The sequence below is a fragment of the Nerophis ophidion genome, linkage group LG25 (assembly GCF_033978795.1).
Source record: "Nerophis ophidion isolate RoL-2023_Sa linkage group LG25, RoL_Noph_v1.0, whole genome shotgun sequence".
Classification (NCBI taxonomy): Eukaryota; Metazoa; Chordata; class Actinopteri; order Syngnathiformes; family Syngnathidae; genus Nerophis; species Nerophis ophidion.
Genome location: NC_084635.1, coordinates 34348767 through 34374540, shown reverse-complemented (window position 1 = coordinate 34374540; position 25774 = coordinate 34348767). Strand labels below are relative to the sequence as shown.

The window sequence follows — 25774 nt, the reverse complement described above, 5'->3', positions numbered from 1 at the left end:
TACAATCGGGCGGAACAAGTCGCCACCTCATCGCAGGGCCTTGATTAGTCTATTTAATTACAATTAATGCATCCATATCTCCCGTGACCCCAAAGGGAATAAGTGGTAGAAAATGGATGGATGGATGGATGGCATCCATATCCATATTGCAGCCAATACTGACTGATTGATACTTTTATTAGTAGGTTGCACAGTACAGTACATATTCCGTACAATTGACCACTAAATGGTAACACCTGAATAATTTTTCGACTTGTTTAAGTCGGGGTCCACGTTATTATTATTATTATTAATTTATGGTAATTTTTGTTGTAAATATGCGATATTAAACCGTATTAGTAGCTCACCTGTGGTCTTCTTGTTAAATGTTTTGGTTAGTAACATGTAGCTGAAGCAGTTAAAATGAATAATTGCCCTTACCAAGATGGCCGCCCTGTAGGCACGTCGCTCAGAATGACTGCTGGTCAAATTGATTGATTGATTGACACTTTTATTAGTAGATTGCACAGTACAGTACATATTCCGTACAATTGACCACTAAATGGTAACACCCCAATAAGTTTTTCAACTTGTCCACGTTAATCAATTCATTATACAAATATATACTATCAGCATAATACATACACTGATATTGTCAGGACTTGGACTTGGACCTGGATTCTTTTCCCGAGGTGCCAAGCGAAGGGTGTGGAAACGGCGTGAAGGTAGAGACATCTTTTATAAACAAAAGGCGCGCACCACGGCGGAAGTACAAAACTTGGCTATGAAACAAAACTATGAACATAAAACAAAACACTTGCACAATGGCATGAATAACAAAAAACACTTACTGTAACGAGAAAGGAACATGGGTCTCTTGCATGGAAGGCATAGAACATGGGTGTCAAACTCTGGCCCGCGGGCCAAATCTGGCCCGCCGTGTAATTTAATTTGGCCCTTAAGGCAATATCAAATTAACATTAGTGAAGTGAAGTGAATGATATTTATATAGTGCATTTTCTCTAGTGACTCAAAGCGCTTTACATAGTGAAACCCAATATCTAAGTTACATTTAAACCAGTGTGGGTGTCACTGGGAGCACGTGGGTAAAGTGTCTTGCCCAAGGACACGACAGCAGTGACTAGGTTGGCGGAAGCGGGAATCGAACCTGCAACCCTCAAGTTGCTGACACGGCCGCTCTACCAACCGAGCTGGCCCGCCGCTGTATCACCGCATTCACCACTAATACTCATACTCGTCAACCCTCCCGATTTTCCCGGGAGACTCCCGAAGTTCAGTGCCCCTCCCGAATTTCTCCCGATTTCCACCTGGACAATAATATTGGGGGCAGGCCGTAAAAGCACTGCCTTTGGCGTTCTCTACATGTCGCCACGTCCGCTTTTCCTCCATACAAACAGCGTGCCGGCCCACTCACACAATATAAGCGGCTCATACACACACAAGTGTATGCAAGGCATACTTGGTCAACAGCCATACAGGTCACACTGAGGGTGGCCCTATAAACAACTTTAACACTGTTACAAAGATACGCCACACAGTGAACCCAGAGCAAACAAGAATGACAAACACATTTTGGGAGAACATCCGCACCGTAACACAACATAAACACAATATAAACACAACCGAACAAATACCCAGAACCCCTTGCATCACTAACTCTTCCGGGACGCTACAATATCAATCAATCAATCAATCAATGTTTACTTATATAGCCCTAAATCACTAGTGTCTCAAAGGGCTGCACAAACCACTACGACATCCTCGGTAGGCCCACATAAGGGCAAGGAAAAACTCACACCCAGTGGGACGTCGGTGACAATGATGACTATGAGAACCTTGGAGAGGAGGAAAGCAATGAATGTCGAGCGGGTCTAACATGATACTGTGAAAGTTCAATCCATAATGGATCCAATACAGTCGCAAGAGTCCAGTCCAAAGCGGATCCGACACAGCAGCGAGAGTCCCGTTCACAGCGGATATACACCCCGGCTACCACCAAACCCCGCCCCAACTCAAACCCGCCGCCGAAAAGAGGCATTCAATTAGTATTTTTATTTTATTTGATATGCCATTGATATGTTTTAATTATTATTATTTTAAACTTGATTTTCCATGTGACTATAAAGTTATATAAGCCATCCATCCATCCATTTTCTACCGCTTATTCCCTTTCGGGGTCGCGGGGGGCGCTGGCGCCTATCTCAGCTACAATCGGGCGGAAGGCAGGGTACACCCTGGACAAGTCGCCACCTCATCGCAGGGCCAACACAGATAGACAGACAACATTCACACTCACATTCACACACTAGGGACCATTTAGTGTTGCCAATCAACCTATCCCTTGCTTGGTCAATATTCAATGCAAAACTTGTTTGGGTCCCTATTAAAGGATTAATTTGTTCAACCTCGGCCCGCGGCTTCGTTCAGTTTTAAATTTTGTCCCGCTCTGTATTTGAGTTTGACACCCCTGGCATAGAAGGTGGTGAAGGAGGTGATGTTGCCAGGGCGAACAACAGAAACAGACAGGCTTAAATAATATTGTGGTGATTAGTAAAAACAGGTGTGAGACATGAGGACAGGGGCGTGACATGAGGACAAGGTGAAAACTAATGAGTTGGCATAGTAATAAGACAAACAAGGGAGTGCAAAAACTAAAAACAATGCAGTCAAAACAGAACATAAGTAAACAAAAACATGAACAGACATGACAGATATTTGATCTTAAATGTTTGACACTTGGAACTGTTTTCAAATTTAAATATTTCGATTTCTACAGTGGCACGGGGACAGGTGTGGCATGTTTTCACGGCGCTGACGTTATTATCGTGTGTGTTTTTTTCTGTCTTGGCAGGCATCGCGGCCATTTTGTACGAGTGTCGCCTCGGCTGTCTGCAGAACCAGATTCCCCAGGAAACTCAAAACTACATCGACGCGCTGCACCTCATGTTCAGCTCCTTCAAGACCACCATGTACGCCGGAGCCATCCCCAAGTGGCTGCGGCCCATCATCCCCAAACCTTGGGAGGAGTTCTGCTTCTCCTGGGACGGCCTCTTCAAATTCAGTGAGTGGTCGCCCATCAACACGTTCAGTTGGCTCCTTTGCAGCTTTTTAAAGGCTGATTGAGCTCTTAAAGGAGAACTGTTGGGGGTTTTTTTGAGACAAGAACACATATCTTTTCTTTACTCTGACTTCTAAATCAGTGTTTTTCAACTACAGTCTGGTGTGCCGTGGGAAATTATCTAATTTCACCTATTTGTCTTAAAAATATTTTTTGCACACCAACAATTATAGTCTGCAAATGATGTGTTGTTGTTGAGTGTCGATGCTGTCTAGAGCTCGGCAGAGTAACCGTGTAGGTAGCTAATTGTTTTGTCGATGTCGGAAACAGCGGGAGGCAGGGTGCAGGTAAAAAGGTGTCTAATGCTTAAAACCAAAAATAAACAAAAGGTGAGTGCCCCTAAGAAAAGGCATTGAAGCGTAGGGAAGGCTATGCAGAACAAAACTAAAACTGAACTGGCTACAAAGTAAACAAAAACAGAATGCTGGACGACAGCAAAGACTTACTGTGGAGCAAAGACGACGTCCACAATGTACATCCGAACATGACATGACAATCAACAATGTCCCTACAAGTAAGGATAAAAACTACTGAAATATTCTTAATTGCTAAAACCAAGTAGATGCGGGAACTATCGCTCAAAGGAAGACATGAAACTGCTACAGGAAAATACCAAAAAAAGAGAAAAAGCCACCAAAATAGGCGCCCAAGACCATAAGTAAAACACTACACACAGGAAAACAGCAAACAACTCCAAATAAGTCAGGGTGTGATGTGACAGGTGGTGACAGTACACCTACTTTGAGACAAGAGCTATAGTCATGCATGCTTGCTGATGCTTTAAAGTCATATCCAACAATTGCGACAAAAACTTTTTACTGTCAACTGAGTTTCGTTGTTTTTAATGCTGGTGGTGTGACTCTGCATTTTTTCAACGCAAAAAATGGGCTTTGGCTCAAAAAAGGTTGAAAAACACTGGTCTAGAGCTCGGCAGAGTAACCGTGTAATACTCTTCCATATCAGTAGGTGGCAGCAGGTAGCTAATTGCTTTGTAGATGTCGGAAACAGCGGGAGGCAGGGTGCAGGTAAAAAGGTGTCTAATGCTTAAAACCAGAAATAAACAAAAGGTGAGTGCCCCTAAGAAAAGGCATTGAAGCGTAGGGAAGGCTATGCAGAACAAAACTGAAACTGAACTGGCTACAACAGTGGTCCCCAACCACCACTCGAATGGTACTAGGCCGCAGAAGAATTTATTATTATTATTTTTTTATTATTAATATTTTTTAATTAAATCAACCTAATAAAACACAAGATACACTTACAATTAGTGCTCCAACCCCAAAAAAATAATGCCCTCCCTCCCCAACTCACGCGGACAAAATATTTCCATGTCTAAGTCGTCAAATATGGCAAGTAAGAGGTGGCTAACAATGCAAATAATGAGAGTACATTTTTTCGCACGTAAAGCCCTCTAAAAAAATCCAAAAAGCAACAACAATACTCCATTTATATCATGTCACCTTGACATTAACAAGTATTAGCGATTTTGTTATCATATGTGCTCACACAGACAAACTATTTTTATGTCTAAGACGTGAAATATGGCAAGTAAGAGGTGGCTAACAATGCAAATAATGAGAGTACACCTTTTCGCACCTAAAGCCCTCTAAAAACATCCACAAAGTGCCAACAATACTCCATTTACATCTCGTCAACTGAATAATACCAAGTATTAGCGAATTTGTTATCATAAGTGCTAACAAAGACAAACTATTTTTATGTCTAAGACGTGAAATATGGCAAGTAAGAGGTGGCTAACAATGCAGATAATGAGAGTACACTTTTTTGCACATGAAACCCTCTAAAAACATCCAAAAAGCATCAACAATACTCCATTTACATCCTGTCACCTTGATATTAACAAGTATTAGCGATTTTGTTATTATAAGTGCTGACACAGACAAACATTTTTATGTCTAAGTCATAAAATATGGCAAATAAGAGGTGGCTAGCAATGCAAATAATGAGAGTACACTTTTTCGTACATAAAGCCCTCTAAAAACATCCTAAAAACAACAACAATACTCCTTTTACATCTTGTCACCTGAGCATTAACAAGTATTAGTCATTTTGTTATTAAAACTTGCTAACTCAAACTATTTTTATGTCTAAGTCGTAAAATATGGCAAGTAAGAGGTGGCTAACAATGCAGATAATGAGAGTACACTTTTTAGCACATAAAGCCCTCTAAAAACATCCTAAAAACAACAACAATACTCCTTTTACATCTTGTCACCTTGATATTAACAAGTATTAGTGATTTTGTTATTATAAGTGCTGACACAGACAAAATATTTTTATGTCCAAGTCGTAAAATATGGCAAGTAAGAGGTGGCTAACAATGCAGATAATGAGAGTACACTTTTTCGCACTTAAAGCCCTCTAAAAACATCTAAAAGGCGCCAAGACTACTCTATTTACATCTCGTCAACTGAATAAAACCAAGTATTAGCAACATTTTTTATAACAAGTGCTAACGCAGACAAACTATTTTTATGTCCAAGTCGTCAAATATGGCAAGTAAGAGGTGGCTAACAATGCAAATAATGAGAGTACACTTTTTAGCACATAAAGCCCTCTAAAAACCTCGAAAAACACCAACAATACTCCGTTTACATCTCGTCACTGGAGTATTAACAAGTATTAGCCATTTTGTTATTGAATGTTGCTAACTCAGACAAACAATTTTATGTCTAAGTCTTAAAATATGGCAAGTAAGAGTTGGCTAACAATGCAGATAATGAGAGTACACTTTTTCGCACATAAAACCCTCTAAAAAAATCTAAAAAGCGCCGACAATACTCCATATACATCTCGTCAACTGAAAATTACCAAGTATAAGCGAATTTGTTATCAGAAGTGCTAACGCAGACAAAATATTTTCATGTCTAAGTCGTCAAATATGGCCAGTAAGAGGTGGCTAACAATGCAAATAATGAGAGTACACTTTTTCGCACATCAAGCCCTCTAAAAACATCGAAAAAGCAACAACAATACTCCGGTTTATTAGTAATATTGTTATTATAAGTGCTAACGCAGAGGAACTACTTTTAGTGCTAACTAGCTTCGACTGCTGTATTGACATATTAAGCTTGGAGTCGGTGAAAGTTAATTCTAGATGATAAATAACGTCTCTCACCTGGATAGTAGAAGGTTGTGGACATAAACCCACAAGTGGGTCAACTTTGACAGCCAATTTAGACCCAGGTATGGCCAGAAAGACGAAAAAAAAATGTTTTTTTTTTTTTACCTTTTTGTGAGGATTTTGATGAATTGTTGATGTAAAGGGGAAGATATAAACATCCCATCAGTCTTTATCCCAGTGAGAGCAGACATTGTACAGTAAGTGATTGTTTTATTATGTTAATATATCTTGTTTAGCACTCAGCAACACTGCTACATGTTTACACTTTTTCGCACTTAAAACCCTCTAAAAACATCTAAAAAGCGCCGACAATACTCCATATACATCTTGTCACCTGAATATTACCAAGTATTAGCAAATTTGTTATTATAATTGCTAACGCAGACGAACTATTTTTATGTCTAAGTCGTAAAATATGGCAAGTAAAAGGTGGCTAACAATGCAAATAATGAGTACACTTTTTCGCACATCAAGCCCTCTAAAAACATCGAAAAAGCAACAACAATACTCCGGTTTATTACCAAGTATTAGTAATATTGTTATTATATGTGCTAACGCAGAGGAACTACTTTTAGTGCTAACTAGCTTTGGCTGCTGTATTGACATATTAAGCTTGGAGTCTGTGAAAGTTAATTCTAGATGATAAATAACGTCTCTCACCTGGATAGTAGAAGGTTGTGGACATAAACCCACAAGTGGGTCAACTTTGACAGCCAATTTAGACCCGGATCTAGCCAGAAAGACGCAAATGTGTTTTTTTTTTTTTTTACCCTGTGTGAGGATTTTGATGAATTGTTGATGTAAAGGGGAAGATACAAACATCCCATCAGTCTTTATCCCAGTGAGAGCAGACATTGTACAGTAAGTGATTGTTTTATTATGTTAATATATCTTGTTTAGCACTCAGCAACACTGCTACATGTTTACACTTTTTCGCACTTAAAACCCTCTAAAAACATCTAAAAAGCGCCGACAATACTCCATATACATCTTGTCACTTGAATATTACCAAGTATTAGCGAAGTTGTTATTATAAGTGCTAACTCAGACAAAATATTTTTATGTCCAAGTCGTAAAATATGGCAAGTAAGAGGTGGCTAACAATGCAGATAATGAGAGTACACTTTTTCGCACATCAAGCCCTCTAAAAACATCGAAAAAGCAACAACAATACTCCGGTTTATTACCAAGTATTAGTAATATTGTTATTATAAGTGCTAACGCAGACAAACTTTTTTCATGTCTAAGTCGTAAAATATGGCGAGTTAGAGGTGGCTAACAATGCAAAAAATGAGAGTACACCTTTTCGCACATAAAGCCCTCTAAAAACATCGAAAAAGCAACAACAATACTCCATTTTATTACCAAGTATTACCAATATTGTTATTATAAGTGCTAACGCAGAGGAACTACTTTTAGTGCTAACTAGCTTTTGCTGCTGTATTGACATATTAGGCTTGGAGTCTATGAAAGTTAATTCTAGATGATAAATAACGTCTCTCACCTGGATAGTAGAAGGTTGTGGACATAAACCCACAAGTGGGTCAACTTTGACAGCCAATTTAGACCCGGGTATGGCCAGAAAGACGCAAATGTTTTTTTGTTTTTTTTACCTTTTGTGAGGATTTTGATGAATTGTTGATGTAAAGGGGAAGATATAAACATCCCATCAGTCTTTATCCCACTGAGAGCAGACATTGTACAGTAAGTGATTGTTTTATTATGTTAATATATCTTGTTTAGCACTCAGCAACACTGCTACATGTTTACACTTTTTCGCACTTAAAACCCTCTAAAAACATCTAAAAAGCGCCGACAATACTCCATATACATCTTGTCACCTGAATAATACCAAGTATTAGCAAATTTGTTATTATAATTGCTAACGCAGACGAACTATTTTTATGTCTAAGTCGTAAAATATGGCAAGTAAAAGGTGGCTAACAATGCAAATAATGAGTACACTTTTTCGCACATCAAGCCCTCTAAAAACATCGAAAAAGCAACAACAATACTCCGGTTTATTACCAAGTATTAGTAATATTGTTATTATATGTGCTAACGCAGAGGAACTACTTTTAGTGCTAACTAGCTTTTGCTGCTGTATTGACATATTAAGCTTGGAGTCTGTGAAAGTTAATTCTAGATGATAAATAACGTCTCTCACCTGGATAGTAGAAGGTTGTGGACATAAACCCACAAGTGGGTCAACTTTGACAGCCAATTTAGACCCGGATCTAGCCAGAAAGACGCAAATGTGTTTTGTTTTTTTTTTACCCTGTGTGAGGATTTTGATGAATTGTTGATGTAAAGGGGAAGATACAAACATCCCATCAGTCTTTATCCCAGTGAGAGCAGACATTGTACAGTAAGTGATTGTTTTATTATGTTAATATATCTTGTTTAGCACTCAGCAACACTGCTACATGTTTACACTTTTTCGCACTTAAAACCCTCTAAAAACATCTAAAAAGCGCCGACAATACTCCATATACATCTTGTCACCTGAATATTACCAAGTATTAGCGAAGTTGTTATTATAAGTGCTAACTCAGACAAAATATTTTTATGTCCAAGTCGTAAAATATGGCAAGTAAGAGGTGGCTAACAATGCAAATAATGAGAGTACACTTTTTCGCACATCAAGCCCTCTAAAAACATCGAAAAAGCAACAACAATACTCCGGTTTATTACCAAGTATTAGTAATATTGTTATTATAAGTGCTAACGCAGACAAACTTTTTTCATGTCTAAGTCGTAAAATATGGCGAGTAAGAGGTGGCTAACAATGCAAAAAATGAGAGTACACCTTTTCGCACATAAAGCCCTCTAAAAACATCGAAAAAGCAACAACAATACTCCATTTTATTACCAAGTATTACCAATATTGTTATTATAAGTGCTAACGCAGAGGAACTACTTTTAGTGCTAACTAGCTTTTGCTGCTGTATTGACATATTAGGCTTGGAGTCTATGAAAGTTAATTCTAGATGATAAATAACGTCTCTCACCTGGATAGTAGAAGGTTGTGGACATAAACCCACAAGTGGGTCAACTTTGACAGCCAATTTAGACCCGGGTATGGCCAGAAAGAGGCAAAAGTTTTTTTTACCTTTTTGTGAGGATTTTGATGAATTGTTGATGTAAAGGGGAAGATATAAACATCCCATCAGTCTTTATCCCAGTGAGAGCAGACATTGTACAGTAAGTGATTGTTTTATTATGTTAGTATATCTTGTTTAGCACTCAGCAACACTGCTACATGTTTACACTTTTTCGCACTTAAAACCCTCTAAAAACATCTAAAAAGCGCCGACAATACTCCATATACATCTTGTCAACTGAATAATACCAAGTATTAGCGAAGTTGTTATTATAAGTGCTAACTCAGACAAAATATTTTTATGTCCAAGTCGTAAAATATGGCAAGTAAGAGGTGGCTAACAATGCAGATAATGAGAGTACACTTTTTCGCACTTAAAGCCCTCTAAAAACAACAATACTCCTTTTACATCTTGTCACCTGAATATTACCAAGTATTAGCGAATTTGTTATTATAAGTGCTAACGCAGACAAACTATTTTTATGTCTAAGTCGTCAAAAATGGCCAGTAAGAGGTGGCTAACAATGCAAAAAATGAGAGTACACTTTTTCGTACATCAAGCCCTCTAAAAAAAAAATCCAAAAAGCAACAACAATACTCCGGTTTATTACCAAGTATTAGTAATATTGTTATTATAAGTGCTAACGCAGAGGAACTACTTTTAGTGCTAACTAGCTTCGGCTGCTGTATTGACATATTAAGCTTGGAGTCTATGAAAGTTAATTCTAGATGATAAATAACGTCTCTCACCTGGATAGTAGAAGGTTGTGGACATAAACCCACAAGTGGGTCAACTTTGACAGCCAATTTAGACCCAGGTATGGCCAGAAAGACGCAAATGTTTTTTGTTTTTTTTTTACCTTTTGTGAGGATTTTGATGAATTGTTGATGTAAAGGGGCAGATATAAACATCCCATCAGTCTTTATCCCAGTGAGAGCAGACATTGTACAGTAAGTGATTGTTTTATTATGTTAGTATATCTTGTTTAGCACTCAGCAACACTGCTACATGTTTACACTTTTTCGCACTTAAAACCCTCTAAAAACATCTAAAAAGCGCCAACAATACTCCATATACATCTTGTCACCTGAATATTACCAAGTATTAGCGAAGTTGTTATTATAAGTGCTAACTCTGACAAAATATTTTTATGTCCAAGTCGTTAAATATGGCGAGTAAGAGGTGGCTAACAATGCAAATAATGAGAGTACACTTTTTCGCACATAAAGCCCTCTAAAAACATCGAAAAAGCAACAACAATACTCCGGTTTATTACCAAGTATTACCAATATTGTTATTATAAGTGCTAACGCAGACAAACTATTTTTAGTGCTAACTAGCTTTTGCTGCTTTATTGACATATTAAGCTTGGAGTCTGTGAAAGTTAATTCTAGATGATTTTTAACGTCCCGGATAGTAGAAGGTTGTGGATATAAACCCACAAGTTGGTCAACTTTGACAGCCAATTTAGACCCGGGTATGGCCAGAAAGACACAAATGTTTTTTTTTGTTTTGTTTTTTACCTTTTGTGAGGATTTTGATGAATTGTTGATGTAAAGGGGAAGATATAAACATCCCATCAGTCTTTATCCCAGTGAGAGCAGACATTGTACAGTAAGTGATCGTTTTATTATGTTAGTATATCTTGTTTAGCACTCAGCAACACTGCTACATGTTTACACTTTTTCGCACTTAAAACCCTCTAAAAACATCTAAAAAGCGCCGACAATACTCCATATACATCTTGTCACCTGAATATTACCAAGTATTAGCGAAGTTGTTATTATAAGTGCTAACGCAGACAAAATATTTTTATGTCCAAGTCGTAAAATATGGCAAGTAAGAGGTGGCTAACAATGCAAAAAATGAGAGTACACCTTTTCGCACATAAAGCCGTCTAAAAACATCGAAAAAGCAACAACAATACTCCGGTTTATTACCAAGTATTAGTAATATTGTTATTATAAGTGCTAACGCAGACAAACTTTTTTCATGTCTAAGTCGTAAAATATGGCAAGTAAGAGGTGGCTAACAATGCAAAAAATGAGAGTACACCTTTTCGCACATAAAGCCGTCTAAAAACATCGAAAAAGCAACAACAATACTCCGGTTTATTACCAAGTATTAGTAATATTGTTATTATAAGTGCTAACGCAGAGGAACTACTTTTAGTGCTAGGTAGCTTTGGCTGCTGTATTGACATATTAAGCTTGGAGTCTATGAAAATTAATTCTAGATGATAAACAACGTCTCTCACCTGGATAGTAGAAGGTTGTGGACATAAACCCACAAGTTGGTCAACTTTGACAACCAATTTAGACCGGGTATGGCCAGAAACACGCAAATGTTTTTTTTTTTTTTTTTTTTTTTACCTTTTGTGAGGATTTTGATGAATTGTTGACGTAAAGGGGAAGATACAAACATCCCATCAGTCTTTATCCCAGTGAGAGCCGACATTGTACAGTAAGTGATTGTTTTATTATGTTAGTATATCTTGTTTAGCACTCAGCAACACTGCTACATGTTTACACTTTTTCGCACTTAAAACCCTCTAAAAACATCTAAAAAGCGCCGACAATACTCCATATACATCTTGTCACCTGAATATTACCAAGTATTAGCGAAGTTGTTATTATAAGTGCTAACTCTGACAAAATATTTTTATGTCCAAGTCGTTAAATATGGCAAGTAAGAGGTGGCTAACAATGCAAATAATGAGAGTACACTTTTTCGCACATCAAGCCCTCTAAAAACATCGAAAAAGCAACAACAATACTCCGGTTTATTACCAAGTATTAGTAATATTGTTATTATAAGTGCTAACGCAGACAAACTTTTTTCATGTCTAAGTCGTAAAATATGGCGAGTAAGAGGTGGCTAACAATGCAAAAAATGAGAGTACACCTTTTCGCACATCAAGCCCTCTAAAAACATCGAAAAAGCAACAACAATACTCCATTTTATTACCAAGTATTACCAATATTGTTATTATAAGTGCTAACGCAGAGGAACTACTTTTAGTGCTAACTAGCTTTTGCTGCTGTATTGACATATTAGGCTTGGAGTCTATGAAAGTTAATTCTAGATGATAAATAACGTCTCTCACCTGGATAGTAGAAGGTTGTGGACATAAACCCACAAGTGGGTCAACTTTGACAGCCAATTTAGACCCGGGTATGGCCAGAAAGAGGCAAAAGTTTTTTTTACCTTTTTGTGAGGATTTTGATGAATTGTTGATGTAAAGGGGAAGATATAAACATCCCATCAGTCTTTATCCCAGTGAGAGCAGACATTGTACAGTAAGTGATTGTTTTATTATGTTAATACATCTTGTTTAGCACTCAGCAACACTGCTACATGTTTACACTTTTTCGCACTTAAAACCCTCTAAAAACATCTAAAAAGCGCCGACAATACTCCATATACATCTTGTCACCTGAATATTACCAAGTATTAGCGAAGTTGTTATTATAAGTGCTAACTCAGACAAAATATTTTTATGTCCAAGTCGTTAAATATGGCGAGTAAGAGGTGGCTAACAATGCAAAAAATGAGAGTACACCTTTTCGCACATAAAGCCCTCTAAAAACATCGAAAAAGCAACAACAATACTCCGGTTTATTACCAAGTATTACCAATATTGTTATTATAAGTGGTAACGCAGAGGAACTACTTTTAGTGCTAACTAGCTTTTGCTGCTTTATTGACATATTAAGCTTGGAGTCTGTGAAAGTTAATTCTAGATGATTTTTAACGTCCCGGATAGTAGAAGGTTGTGGATATAAACCCACAAGTTGGTCAACTTTGACAGCCAATTTAGACCCGGGTATGGCCAGAAAGACACAAATGTTTTTTTTTGTTTTGTTTTTTACCTTTTGTGAGGATTTTGATGAATTGTTGATGTAAAGGGGAAGATATAAACATCCCATCAGTCTTTATCCCAGTGAGAGCAGACATTGTACAGTAAGTGATTGTTTTATTATGTTAATATATCTTGTTTAGCACTCAGCAACACTGCTACATGTTTACACTTTTTCGCACTTAAAACCCTCTAAAAACATCTAAAATGCGCCGACAATACTCCATATACATCTTGTCACCTGAATATTACCAAGTATTAGCGAAGTTGTTATTATAAGTGCTAACGCAGACAAAATATTTTTATGTCCAAGTCGTAAAATATGGCAAGTAAGAGGTGGCTAACAATGCAGATAATGAGAGTACACTTTTTCGCACATCAAGCCCTCTAAAAACATCGAAAAAGCAACAACAATACTCCGGTTTATTACCAAGTATTAGTAATATTGTTATTATAAGTGCTAACGCAGACAAACTTTTTTCATGTCTAAGTCGTAAAATATGGCAAGTAAGAGGTGGCTAACAATGCAAATAATGAGAGTACACCTTTTCGCACATAAAGCCCTCTAAAAACATCGAAAAAGCAACAACAATACTCCGGTTTATTACCAAGTATTAGTAATATTGTTATTATAAGTGCTAACGCAGAGGAACTACTTTTAGTGCTAGGTAGCTTTGGCTGCTGTATTGACATATTAAGCTGCTGCATCAGCTTGGAGTCGGTGAAAGTTAATTCTAGATGAAAAATAACTGGCTAGTAGAAGGTTGTGGACATAAACCCACAAGTGGCTCAACTTTGACAGCCAATTTAGACCCGGACATAGCCAGAAAGATGCCCCCCCAAAATTTTTTTTAACCTATTGTGAGGATTTTGATGAATTGTTGATGTAAAGGGGAAGATATAAACATCCCATCAGTCTTTATCCCAGTGAGAGCAGACGTTGTACAGTAAGTGATTGTTTTATTATGTTAGTATATCTTGTTTAGCACTCAGCAACACTGCTACATGTTTACACTTTTTCGCACTTAAAACCCTCTAAAAACATCTAAAAAGCGCCGACAATACTCCATATACATCTTGTCACCTGAATATTACCAAGTATTAGCGAATTTGTTAGTATAAGTGCTAACGCAGACAAACTATTTTAATGTCTAAGTCGTTAAATATGGCAAGTAAGAGGTGGCTAACAATGCAAATAATGAGAGTACACCTTTTCGCACATAAAGCCCTCTAAAAACATCGAAAAAGCAACAACAATACTCCGGTTTATTACCAAGTATTACCAATATTGTTATTATAAGTGCTAACACAGAGGAACTACTTTTAGTGCTAACTAGCTTTTGCTGCTTTATTGACATATTAAGCTTGGAGTCTGTGAAAGTTAATTCTAGATGATTTTTAACGTCCCGGATAGTAGAAGGTTGTGGATATAAACCCACAAGTTGGTCAACTTTGACAGCCAATTTAGACCCGGGTATGGCCAGAAAGACACAAATGTTTTTTTTTGTTTTGTTTTTTACCTTTTGTGAGGATTTTGATGAATTGTTGATGTAAAGGGGAAGATATAAACATCCCATCAGTCTTTATCCCAGTGAGAGCAGACATTGTACAGTAAGTGATTGTTTTATTATGTTAATATATCTTGTTTAGCACTCAGCAACACTGCTACATGTTTACACTTTTTCGCACTTAAAACCCTCTAAAAACATCTAAAATGCGCCGACAATACTCCATATACATCTTGTCACCTGAATATTACCAAGTATTAGCGAAGTTGTTATTATAAGTGCTAACGCAGACAAAATATTTTTATGTCCAAGTCGTAAAATATGGCAAGTAAGAGGTGGCTAACAATGCAGATAATGAGAGTACACTTTTTCGCACATCAAGCCCTCTAAAAACATCGAAAAAGCAACAACAATACTCCGGTTTATTACCAAGTATTAGTAATATTGTTATTATAAGTGCTAACGCAGACAAACTTTTTTCATGTCTAAGTCGTAAAATATGGCAAGTAAGAGGTGGCTAACAATGCAAATAATGAGAGTACACCTTTTCGCACATAAAGCCCTCTAAAAACATCGAAAAAGCAACAACAATACTCCGGTTTATTACCAAGTATTAGTAATATTGTTATTATAAGTGCTAACGCAGAGGAACTACTTTTAGTGCTAGGTAGCTTTGGCTGCTGTATTGACATATTAAGCTGCTGCATCAGCTTGGAGTCGGTGAAAGTTAATTCTAGATGAAAAATAACTGGCTAGTAGAAGGTTGTGGACATAAACCCACAAGTGGCTCAACTTTGACAGCCAATTTAGACCCGGACATAGCCAGAAAGATGCCCCCCCAAAATTTTTTTTAACCTATTGTGAGGATTTTGATGAATTGTTGATGTAAAGGGGAAGATATAAACATCCCATCAGTCTTTATCCCAGTGAGAGCAGACGTTGTACAGTAAGTGATTGTTTTATTATGTTAGTATATCTTGTTTAGCACTCAGCAACACTGCTACATGTTTACACTTTTTCGCACTTAAAACCCTCTAAAAACATCTAAAAAGCGCCGACAATACTCCATATACATCTTGTCACCTGAATATTACCAAGTATTAGCGAAGTTGTTATTATAAGTGCTAACTCAGACAAAATATTTTTATGTCCAAGTCGTTAAATATGGCGAGTAAGAGGTGGCTAACAATGCAAAAAATGAGAGTACACCTTTTCGCACATAAAGCCCTCTAAAAACATCGAAAAAGCAACAACAATACTCCGGTTTATTACCAAGTATTACCAATATTGTTATTATAAGTGGTAACGCAGAGGAACTACTTTTAGTGCTAACTAGCTTTTGCTGCTTTATTGACATATTAAGCTTGGAGTCTGTGAAAGTTAATTCTAGATGATTTTTAACGTCCCGGATAGTAGAAGGTTGTGGATATAAACCCACAAGTTGGTCAACTTTGACAGCCAATTTAGACCCGGGTATGGCCAGAAAGACACAAATGTTTTTTTTTGTTTTGTTTTTTACCTTTTGTGAGGATTTTGATGAATTGTTGATGTAAAGGGGAAGATATAAACATCCCATCAGTCTTTATCCCAGTGAGAGCAGACATTGTACAGTAAGTGATTGTTTTATTATGTTAATATATCTTGTTTAGCACTCAGCAACACTGCTACATGTTTACACTTTTTCGCACTTAAAACCCTCTAAAAACATCTAAAATGCGCCGACAATACTCCATATACATCTTGTCACCTGAATATTACCAAGTATTAGCGAAGTTGTTATTATAAGTGCTAACGCAGACAAAATATTTTTATGTCCAAGTCGTAAAATATGGCAAGTAAGAGGTGGCTAACAATGCAGATAATGAGAGTACACTTTTTCGCACATCAAGCCCTCTAAAAACATCGAAAAAGCAACAACAATACTCCGGTTTATTACCAAGTATTAGTAATATTGTTATTATAAGTGCTAACGCAGACAAACTTTTTTCATGTCTAAGTCGTAAAATATGGCAAGTAAGAGGTGGCTAACAATGCAAATAATGAGAGTACACCTTTTCGCACATAAAGCCCTCTAAAAACATCGAAAAAGCAACAACAATACTCCGGTTTATTACCAAGTATTAGTAATATTGTTATTATAAGTGCTAACGCAGAGGAACTACTTTTAGTGCTAGGTAGCTTTGGCTGCTGTATTGACATATTAAGCTGCTGCATCAGCTTGGAGTCGGTGAAAGTTAATTCTAGATGAAAAATAACTGGCTAGTAGAAGGTTGTGGACATAAACCCACAAGTGGCTCAACTTTGACAGCCAATTTAGACCCGGACATAGCCAGAAAGATGCCCCCCCAAAATTTTTTTTAACCTATTGTGAGGATTTTGATGAATTGTTGATGTAAAGGGGAAGATATAAACATCCCATCAGTCTTTATCCCAGTGAGAGCAGACGTTGTACAGTAAGTGATTGTTTTATTATGTTAGTATATCTTGTTTAGCACTCAGCAACACTGCTACATGTTTACACTTTTTCGCACTTAAAACCCTCTAAAAACATCTAAAAAGCGCCGACAATACTCCATATACATCTTGTCACCTGAATATTACCAAGTATTAGCGAATTTGTTAGTATAAGTGCTAACGCAGACAAACTATTTTAATGTCTAAGTCGTTAAATATGGCAAGTAAGAGGTGGCTAACAATGCAAATAATGAGAGTACACCTTTTCGCACATAAAGCCCTCTAAAAACATCGAAAAAGCAACAACAATACTCCGGTTTATTACCAAGTATTACCAATATTGTTATTATAAGTGCTAACACAGAGGAACTACTTTTAGTGCTAACTAGCTTTTGCTGCTTTATTGACATATTAAGCTTGGAGTCTGTGAAAGTTAATTCTAGATGATTTTTAACGTCCCGGATAGTAGAAGGTTGTGGATATAAACCCACAAGTTGGTCAACTTTGACAGCCAATTTAGACCCGGGTATGGCCAGAAAGACACAAATGTTTTTTTTTGTTTTGTTTTTTACCTTTTGTGAGGATTTTGATGAATTGTTGATGTAAAGGGGAAGATATAAACATCCCATCAGTCTTTATCCCAGTGAGAGCCGACATTGTACAGTAAGTGATTGTTTTATTATGTTAGTATATCTTGTTTAGCACTCAGCAACACTGCTACATGTTTACACTTTTTCGCACTTAAAGCCCTCTAAACACATCTAAAAAGTGCCGACAATACTCCATATACATCTTGTCACCTGAATATTACCAAGTATTAGCTAAGTTGTTATTATAAGTGCTAACGCAGACAAACTTTTTTTTTTCATGTCTAAGTCGTAAAATATGGCAAGTAAGAGGTGGCTAACAATGCAAATAATGAGAGTACACTTTTTCGCACATCAAGCCCTCTAAAAACATCGAAAAAGCAACAACAATTTATTACCAAGTATTAGTAATATTGTTATTATAAGTGCTAACGCAGACAAACTATTTTAATGTCTAAGTCGTTAAATATGGCAAGTAAGAGGTGGCTAACAATGCAAATAATGAGAGTACCCTTTTTCGTACATCAAGCCCTCTAAAAACATCGAAAAAGCAACAACAATACTCCGGTTTGTTACCAAGTATTAGTAATATTGTTATTATATGTGCTAACGCAGAGGAACTACTTTTCGTGCTAACTAGCTTTTGCTGCTTTATTGACATATTAAGCTTGGAGTCTGTGAAAGTTAATTCTAGATGATTTTTAACGTCCCGGATAGTAGAAGGTTGTGGACATAAACCCACAAGTGGGTCAACTTTGACAGCCAATTTAGACCCGGGTATGGCCAGAAAGACACAAATGTTTTTTTTTGTTTTGTTTTTTACCTTTTGTGAGGATTTTGATGAATTGTTGATGTAAAGGGGAAGATATAAACATCCCATCAGTCTTTATCCCAGTGAGAGCCGACATTGTACAGTAAGTGATTGTTTTATTATGTTAGTATATCTTGTTTAGCACTCAGCAACACTGCTACATGTTTACACTTTTTCGCACTTAAAGCCCTCTAAACACATCTAAAAAGTGCCGACAATACTCCATATACATCTTGTCACCTGAATATTACCAAGTATTAGCTAAGTTGTTATTATAAGTGCTAACGCAGACAAACTTTTTTTTTTCATGTCTAAGTCGTAAAATATGGCAAGTAAGAGGTGGCTAACAATGCAAATAATGAGAGTACACTTTTTCGCACATCAAGCCCTCTAAAAACATCGAAAAAGCAACAACAATTTATTACCAAGTATTAGTAATATTGTTATTATAAGTGCTAACGCAGACAAACTATTTTAATGTCTAAGTCGTTAAATATGGCAAGTAAGAGGTGGCTAACAATGCAAATAATGAGAGTACCCTTTTTCGTACATCAAGCCCTCTAAAAACATCGAAAAAGCAACAACAATACTCCGGTTTGTTACCAAGTATTAGTAATATTGTTATTATATGTGCTAACGCAGAGGAACTACTTTTCGTGCTAACTAGCTTTTGCTGCTTTATTGACATATTAAGCTTGGAGTCTGTGAAAGTTAATTCTAGATGATTTTTAACGTCCCGGATAGTAGAAGGTTGTGGACATAAACCCACAAGTGGGTCAACTTTGACAGCCAATTTAGACCCGGGTATGGCCAGAAAGACACAAATGTTTTTTTTTGTTTTGTTTTTTACCTTTTGTGAGGATTTTGATGAATTGTTGATGTAAAGGGGAAGATATAAACATCCCATCAGTCTTTATCCCAGTGAGAGCAGACATTGTACAGTAAGTGATTGTTTTATTATGTTAGTTTTTCTTGTTTAGCACTCAGCAACACTGCTACATGTTTAAAATCGCGGCCGCTCGGGAGGAACCGAGAGTTCCTTCCAAAACGGTCTGAGAAAGAGAGGTTGGGAGCGCGATGTCGGTCTGTTACGTAAGCCGGTCTTCCCGCCCTCCTCTTCACGCCCCCCCCCCCACCTTCTCCACCCCCCAGGCGTCCTTCACATCCAGGAGAGGCTGGCTGAGATCAAGGTGCAGCTGGAGCGCGGGGAGGAAGTGAAGGGAGGCCTGCTGACTCACATGCTGCTCACCCAGGAGATGAGCATGGAGGAAATCTACGCCAACGCCACGGAGATGTTACTGGCGGGCGTCGACACCGTGAGTCTTTGCATTTTCAACGCCAGCACGCCTGTGTCCTGCGGCTACATTCGCACGCCACTTCCTGTTACTCTCAAGCCATCAATCACTTTTGGGTGGGGAACAAATATGATGGATCAATACGGTTTATGGCAGGGGCGTCCAAACTTTTTCCACTTAGGGCCGCAGACTGAAAAACCAAAAACATTGATTTTGATTCATTATTATTTTTTAAAGAAAGAAACAGCCTGCATGGCAGCTTTGTGTTATTAGAGTAAACATTGCAACATTTTCTTGTATATCACTTTTTACGTTTAAAAATGTTTCAATCGTATTTTCAAAATGTGCCGTGGGGCCATTAAAAAATGACCTGTAGGCCGCAAATGGCCCCCGGGCCACACTTTGGACACCCCGTGGTTTATGGGACACTTGAAAGATGTGTAAATAGTTCAGAAATATCTTGTAAAATAACTCAAATCAAAATTGTTCGTCACATGAACTATTATTTTATTATTTACAGAGTGCCTCTTTTTCCAGCTGTGGTCCGTACTCAGTTGTAATACACTTTTCCACCACTTGTGGCAGTACTGACATAATCAAACAAACAGAAGAAGTCTGGAGGTGAAGTCCTAAAGAAGTTTTTTTAAGCCCAAAAGTTACAACTTAAGAGGCGAAGCTGTATTTTCATTTGTGCTTTTGTTAAATTTATTTATTTACTTGTATTTTTTCGTAATTGAAAAATATATATATTTTAGAAACTTAATTTATTCTTTGGTTTTTATTAAATAATCAGATTTTAATTTTTGTTGTAGCATTGTAATTTTATGTAAAGTTATCAATTTACTTGTACATTTTTTTAAATAAACTATTTATTTTAGCACTGTGTAATTTTAAAAATGTATTGTTAATTGTTTTTTATGCGTCCCTTTTTTCCCCCAGTATATTTATTTAGTATTTATTTTTGTACTCAGTCATAATTAAGTTTTTTTAAACGCAAACATTACGACTAAAGAGGTGAAGCTGTATTTTCAGTTGCACTTTTGTCAAATGTATTTATCTACTTGTATTATTTTCATAATTAAAAAAATATATATTTAAGAAGTTAAATTTATTATTTAATTTTATTAAATAATTAGATTTCTTTAAATTTTAGCATTGTAATTTTATGTAACGTTATCAATTTACTTGTAAATGTTTTTTAATAAACAATTTATTTTAGCACTGTGTAATTTTGAAAATGTATTTTTAATCGGTTTTTTGGAGTCCCTTTTTTTTCCCAGTATATTTATTTAGTATTTATTTTTGTGCTCAGTCATAATTAAGTTTTTTAAGCGCAAACATTAAGACTAAAGAGGTTAAGCTGTATTTTCAGTTGCACTTTTGTCAAATGTATTTATCTACTTGTATTCTTTTCATAATTAAAAATATATATTTAAGAAACTTCATTTATTATCAATTTTTTATTAAATAATTAGATTTTTTTTATTTTAACACTAATTTCATGTAAAATAATTATTTTACTTGTATATATTTTTAATAAACTTTTTTTTAGCACTGTGTCATTTTAAAAATATATTGTTAATCGTTTTTATGAGTCCCCTTTTCTTCCAGTGTATTTATTAAGTATTTATTTTTTTACTCAGTCATAATTAAGTTTTTTTAAGCGCAAAAATTACGACTAAAGAGGTGAAGCTGTATTTTCAGTTGCACTTTTGTCAAATTTATTCATTTAATTGTATTTTTTTCATAATTAAAACATATATAATTAAGAAAGTTAAATTATTATTTCGTTTGATTAAATAATTATAATTTATTTATTTTAGTACTGTAATTTTATTTAAAGATATATATTTTTTTAATAAACGATTTATTTTAGCGCTGTGTAATTTTAAAATTGATTTTTAATCGTTTTTTATGAGCCCCTTTTTTTGCGGTGTATTTATTTTTGTACTCAGTGATTAGGTTTTTTAAGCGCGAAAAATATGACTAAAGAGTTGAACCTGTATTTTCAGTTGCACTTTTTTTAAATTAATTTATTTACTTGTATTTTTTTTCATAATTAAAAAAATAAAGAAACATAATTCATTTTTATTTTTTTAATTAGTTAGAATTAATTTATTTTAGCACCGTATTATTTCATGTACAATTATTGTTAAACAGTTTTTATGAGTCCCTTCTTTTGCAGTTTATTTACCTAGTATTTATTTTTGTACTCAGTCATAATGAGGTTTTTTCAAGCTCCAACAATATGACTAAAGAGATAAAGCTGTATTTTCAGTTGCACTTTTTAAACCATTTTTATTAATTTACTTGTATTGCTTTCATAACTAAAAAATATATTTGAAAATATGTTGGAAACTTAATTCCTTATATTATTTTTTTAATTAGTTAGAATGTATTTATTTTAGCACTGCTTAATTTCATGTAAATGTGTTAATTTACTCATATTTTTTCTTAATACACTTTTTTAAGAATTTTAATGTATTATTTTTATCAATTAGTTAGAACTTTTTTTAGCACTGTGTAATTTTATGTAAATGTATTAATTTACTTGTATTTTTTTCTTGATAAGAAACAATTTAAGAAACTTAATTCATTTTTTTTAATTAGTTAGAATTTATTTATTTTAGCACTTTGTAATTTTCTGTAAATTTAATAATTTACTTGTATTTTTTTCTTGATAAGAAACAATTTAAGAATTTTAATTCATTATTATTTTTTTGAATAGTTAGAATTTATTTATTTTAGTACTGTGTAATTTTATGTAAATTTAATAATTTACTTGTATTTTTTTCTTGATAAGAAACAATTTAAGAATTTTAATTAATTATTATTTTTTTAATTAGTTAGAATTTATTTATTTTAGCACTGTGTAATTTTATGTAAATTTAATAATTTACTAGTATTTTTTTCTTGATAAGAAACAATTTAAGAATTTTAATTCATTATTATTTTTCTAATTAGTTAGAATTTATTTATTTTAGTACTGTGTAATTTTATGTAAATCTAATAATTTACTTGTATTTTTTTTCTTGATAAGACACAATTTAAGAAACTTAATTCATATTATTTTTTTGATGAGTTATAATTTATATATTTTAGGACTGTGTAATTTTATGTAAATGTATTAATTTACTCGTATTTTTTCTTATGAATTTTTGAAAATGTTATTTATTATTATTTTTGTCAATTAGTTAGAATAATTTTTTTAGCACTGTGTAATTTTATGTAAATGTATTAATTTACTTGTATTTTTTTCTTAAAAAGAAACAATTTAAGAAACTTAATTCATTATTTTTTAATTAGTTAGTATGTATTTATGTTAGCTTTATTTAATTTTATGTAAATGTATTTATTTACTTGTATTTTTTTCTTAATACATTTTTGTATTTGACTTTATTAAATGTTTGGCTAGAATTTTATTCAACAAAACCGGTTTTCTTTTAAGTAATATAGACATTTTATCAGACCTTTTTATCTATTTTATGGAAGAATGTAGTTAATCATAGACCTGGCACCCAATGTTGTTAAAAAGTAAGGATTTTAAATTGAGAATCATTTGGAATCGAATCATTACCCTCAAGAATCGAATCGAATCATGCGGTGCCCAAAGATTCCCAGCCCTAGTAAATGTGAATAATTGGTTCCGGTCCCGACAAAAGTCCATATTTAAATGAAGGTTTGTGCACTTTGAACACAACATCAAGTATAATACAACACTGTATATCAAACATGACAAGGATTCACTTTCCCGTTATTAACAAGCTAAAACATCAACAACGACAAGCAGAACCGTCCTGTATGTGCTGCTCTGTCAACACAAAAACTCCTTCACTTCAACAACCATGTTGCTACAACAATAAAGATTTTAAAAAAGTCAAATCCACTGATGTTAACATCAACAAATGAGCAGCTCATCAGAGGAGAGAAAGGAACAGACCGGGGTGTGTGTGTTTTTGCACCATGATTCAGGAAGGTTGTTTGCATCGGGTCATATAAGTAAGTAAAGGTCAGGGGGTAAGATTGTCTATGACAGGGGTGCCCATTACGTCGATCGCGAGCTACCAGTCGACCGCGGGGGGTGTGTCAGTCGATCTCCAGCCAGGCTTTTAAAAAAAATAGACCTAAAAATGAGTGATCATCAATCTTCACCAAGACGTCACTTAAATGACATTCACGGTACCGGAGGGTCTTGTGAGATGACGCTGGCTGCTGCAAGATCATTATTATGAAAATATGACCGAGAGGAAGGCGAGAAACACTTTTTATTTCAACACTCTCGCGCCGTACCTTCCGTCAAAACTCCAAAGGCCGACTGCACATTTCCTATCTTCACAATAAAAGCCCTGCTTCATGCTGCCTGCGCTAACTAAATACAGAGTCTCGGAAAACTGGCGTGCACAAGCGATCCCTCAGAAAGCTGGTGTGCACATCGCTTGTGCACGCCAGCTTTCCGAGACTCTTATTTTGTTAGCGCAGGCAGCATGAAGCAGGGCTTTTATTGTGAAGATAGGAAATGTGCAGTCGGCCTTTAGAGTTTTGACGGAAGGGACGGCGCGAAAGTCTGTTGAAATAAAAAGTGTTTCTCGCCTTCCTCTCTGTCATTTTTTCATAACAATGAACTGGCAGCAGCCAGCGTCATCTCACAAGACCCTCGGGTGCCGTGAATGTCAATCAAGCAAGCTACGGAATTTGCCGCCAATGTTTTTCTTGTAAAGTGTATGGAAGCTGGATGAATTAGATGCCCAAAACCAACCACTTTCATGTGGTATTGTACAGAAAGGACAACTTTTTTTCTCCTCCATTTGAAAATGTGGGCGTTATCATCATTACTGTCTGATTCCAATCAATGCAAGTCATCAGAATCAGGTAATACACCAACTTATATTCTTGTCTTCGTGAAAGAAAGACATCTATATGTGTTACACATGCTTGTATTATCATTAAACACATTTAACTTGTTTACAAAAATGTCTCTTTCATAAATAAATGAATATAAATGATATATATAAATGAGGTAGATCCCCTCGAGTTGGTCAATTGAAAAGTAGCTGGCCTGCAGAAAAAGTGTGGGCACCCCTGGTCCATCACATTCATGGCGCCTCACAGGCCGTAGTTTGGACACCCTTGGTTTATAAAGAGCATGATAACAAAATGGCATAAATCACATGGTTGAATTTATTTTAGTTGGCTCTAAAAGGTGCTTTGTGCAGTCCAGGAATGCTCTGCTGCACGCGGTGTTTGTTTTAGCAGCAGGTGGAGGAATCACATACACGTGTGTGTGTGTGTGTGTGTGTGTGTGTGTATGTGTGTGTATGTCTGAGTCAGCGTTGACTTTCAAGGGTAGCATTTCTGGCAGCACTTCCATGTCTGTGAAGCCGTGCCAGCATCAGGGTAGTCAATGGTGGAGGAAGTGTTCCTCGGACTAACTTCTCACTGCTATTTGGTTTCTTTGCTCCGTCCGATCGTCACAAGCTGGCTTTTGTCTTCTTTCTTCCTCCATCCGTGTCAGGGCTCCATGCGGGTTCTGCACGAGGCCATCATTCAGGGACTGTAGACCCAGTGATGCATGACCCAGAACCTCCGGGATGGGTCGGCATCAGAACCAGGGAGTGTCTCACTGTGGCTGAACGCTGATTGGAGTCATCACATGCGTCCAGAGATGAGCAATTTGCAACTCTTGCGTCATTTGTGCATGTAACAGAGGCCAGACGGTGTGGTTAGGCCATGTGTACAGGTTCGAGTCCCGTGCGGGACGGACAAATCGGGGACAGAACCATGTATAGTGGTGCCGAAACATGGATGAAGGATGAGGTTTAGGGGGGTAGGTAAGCCTCACTCCCTGACAACATCAAGAGCAGTGCTGGCTATCTAGTTGATAGCCCGGGCTTTT

General features: G+C 36.0%; 1 protein-coding gene across 1 annotated transcript in view; it reads left to right on the top strand.

The window, feature by feature from the left end:
- The window catches only part of LOC133543195 (cytochrome P450 27C1), a 61481-nt gene that overhangs the window by 14308 nt on the left and 21399 nt on the right, over window positions 1-25774 (top strand). Inside the window, exons 4-5 of the mRNA XM_061887705.1 lie at window positions 2852-3061; window positions 19739-19902. Coding sequence (XP_061743689.1) covers window positions 2852-3061; window positions 19739-19902 — 374 coding nt within the window. The remainder of the gene's footprint in view (window positions 1-2851; window positions 3062-19738; window positions 19903-25774) is intronic.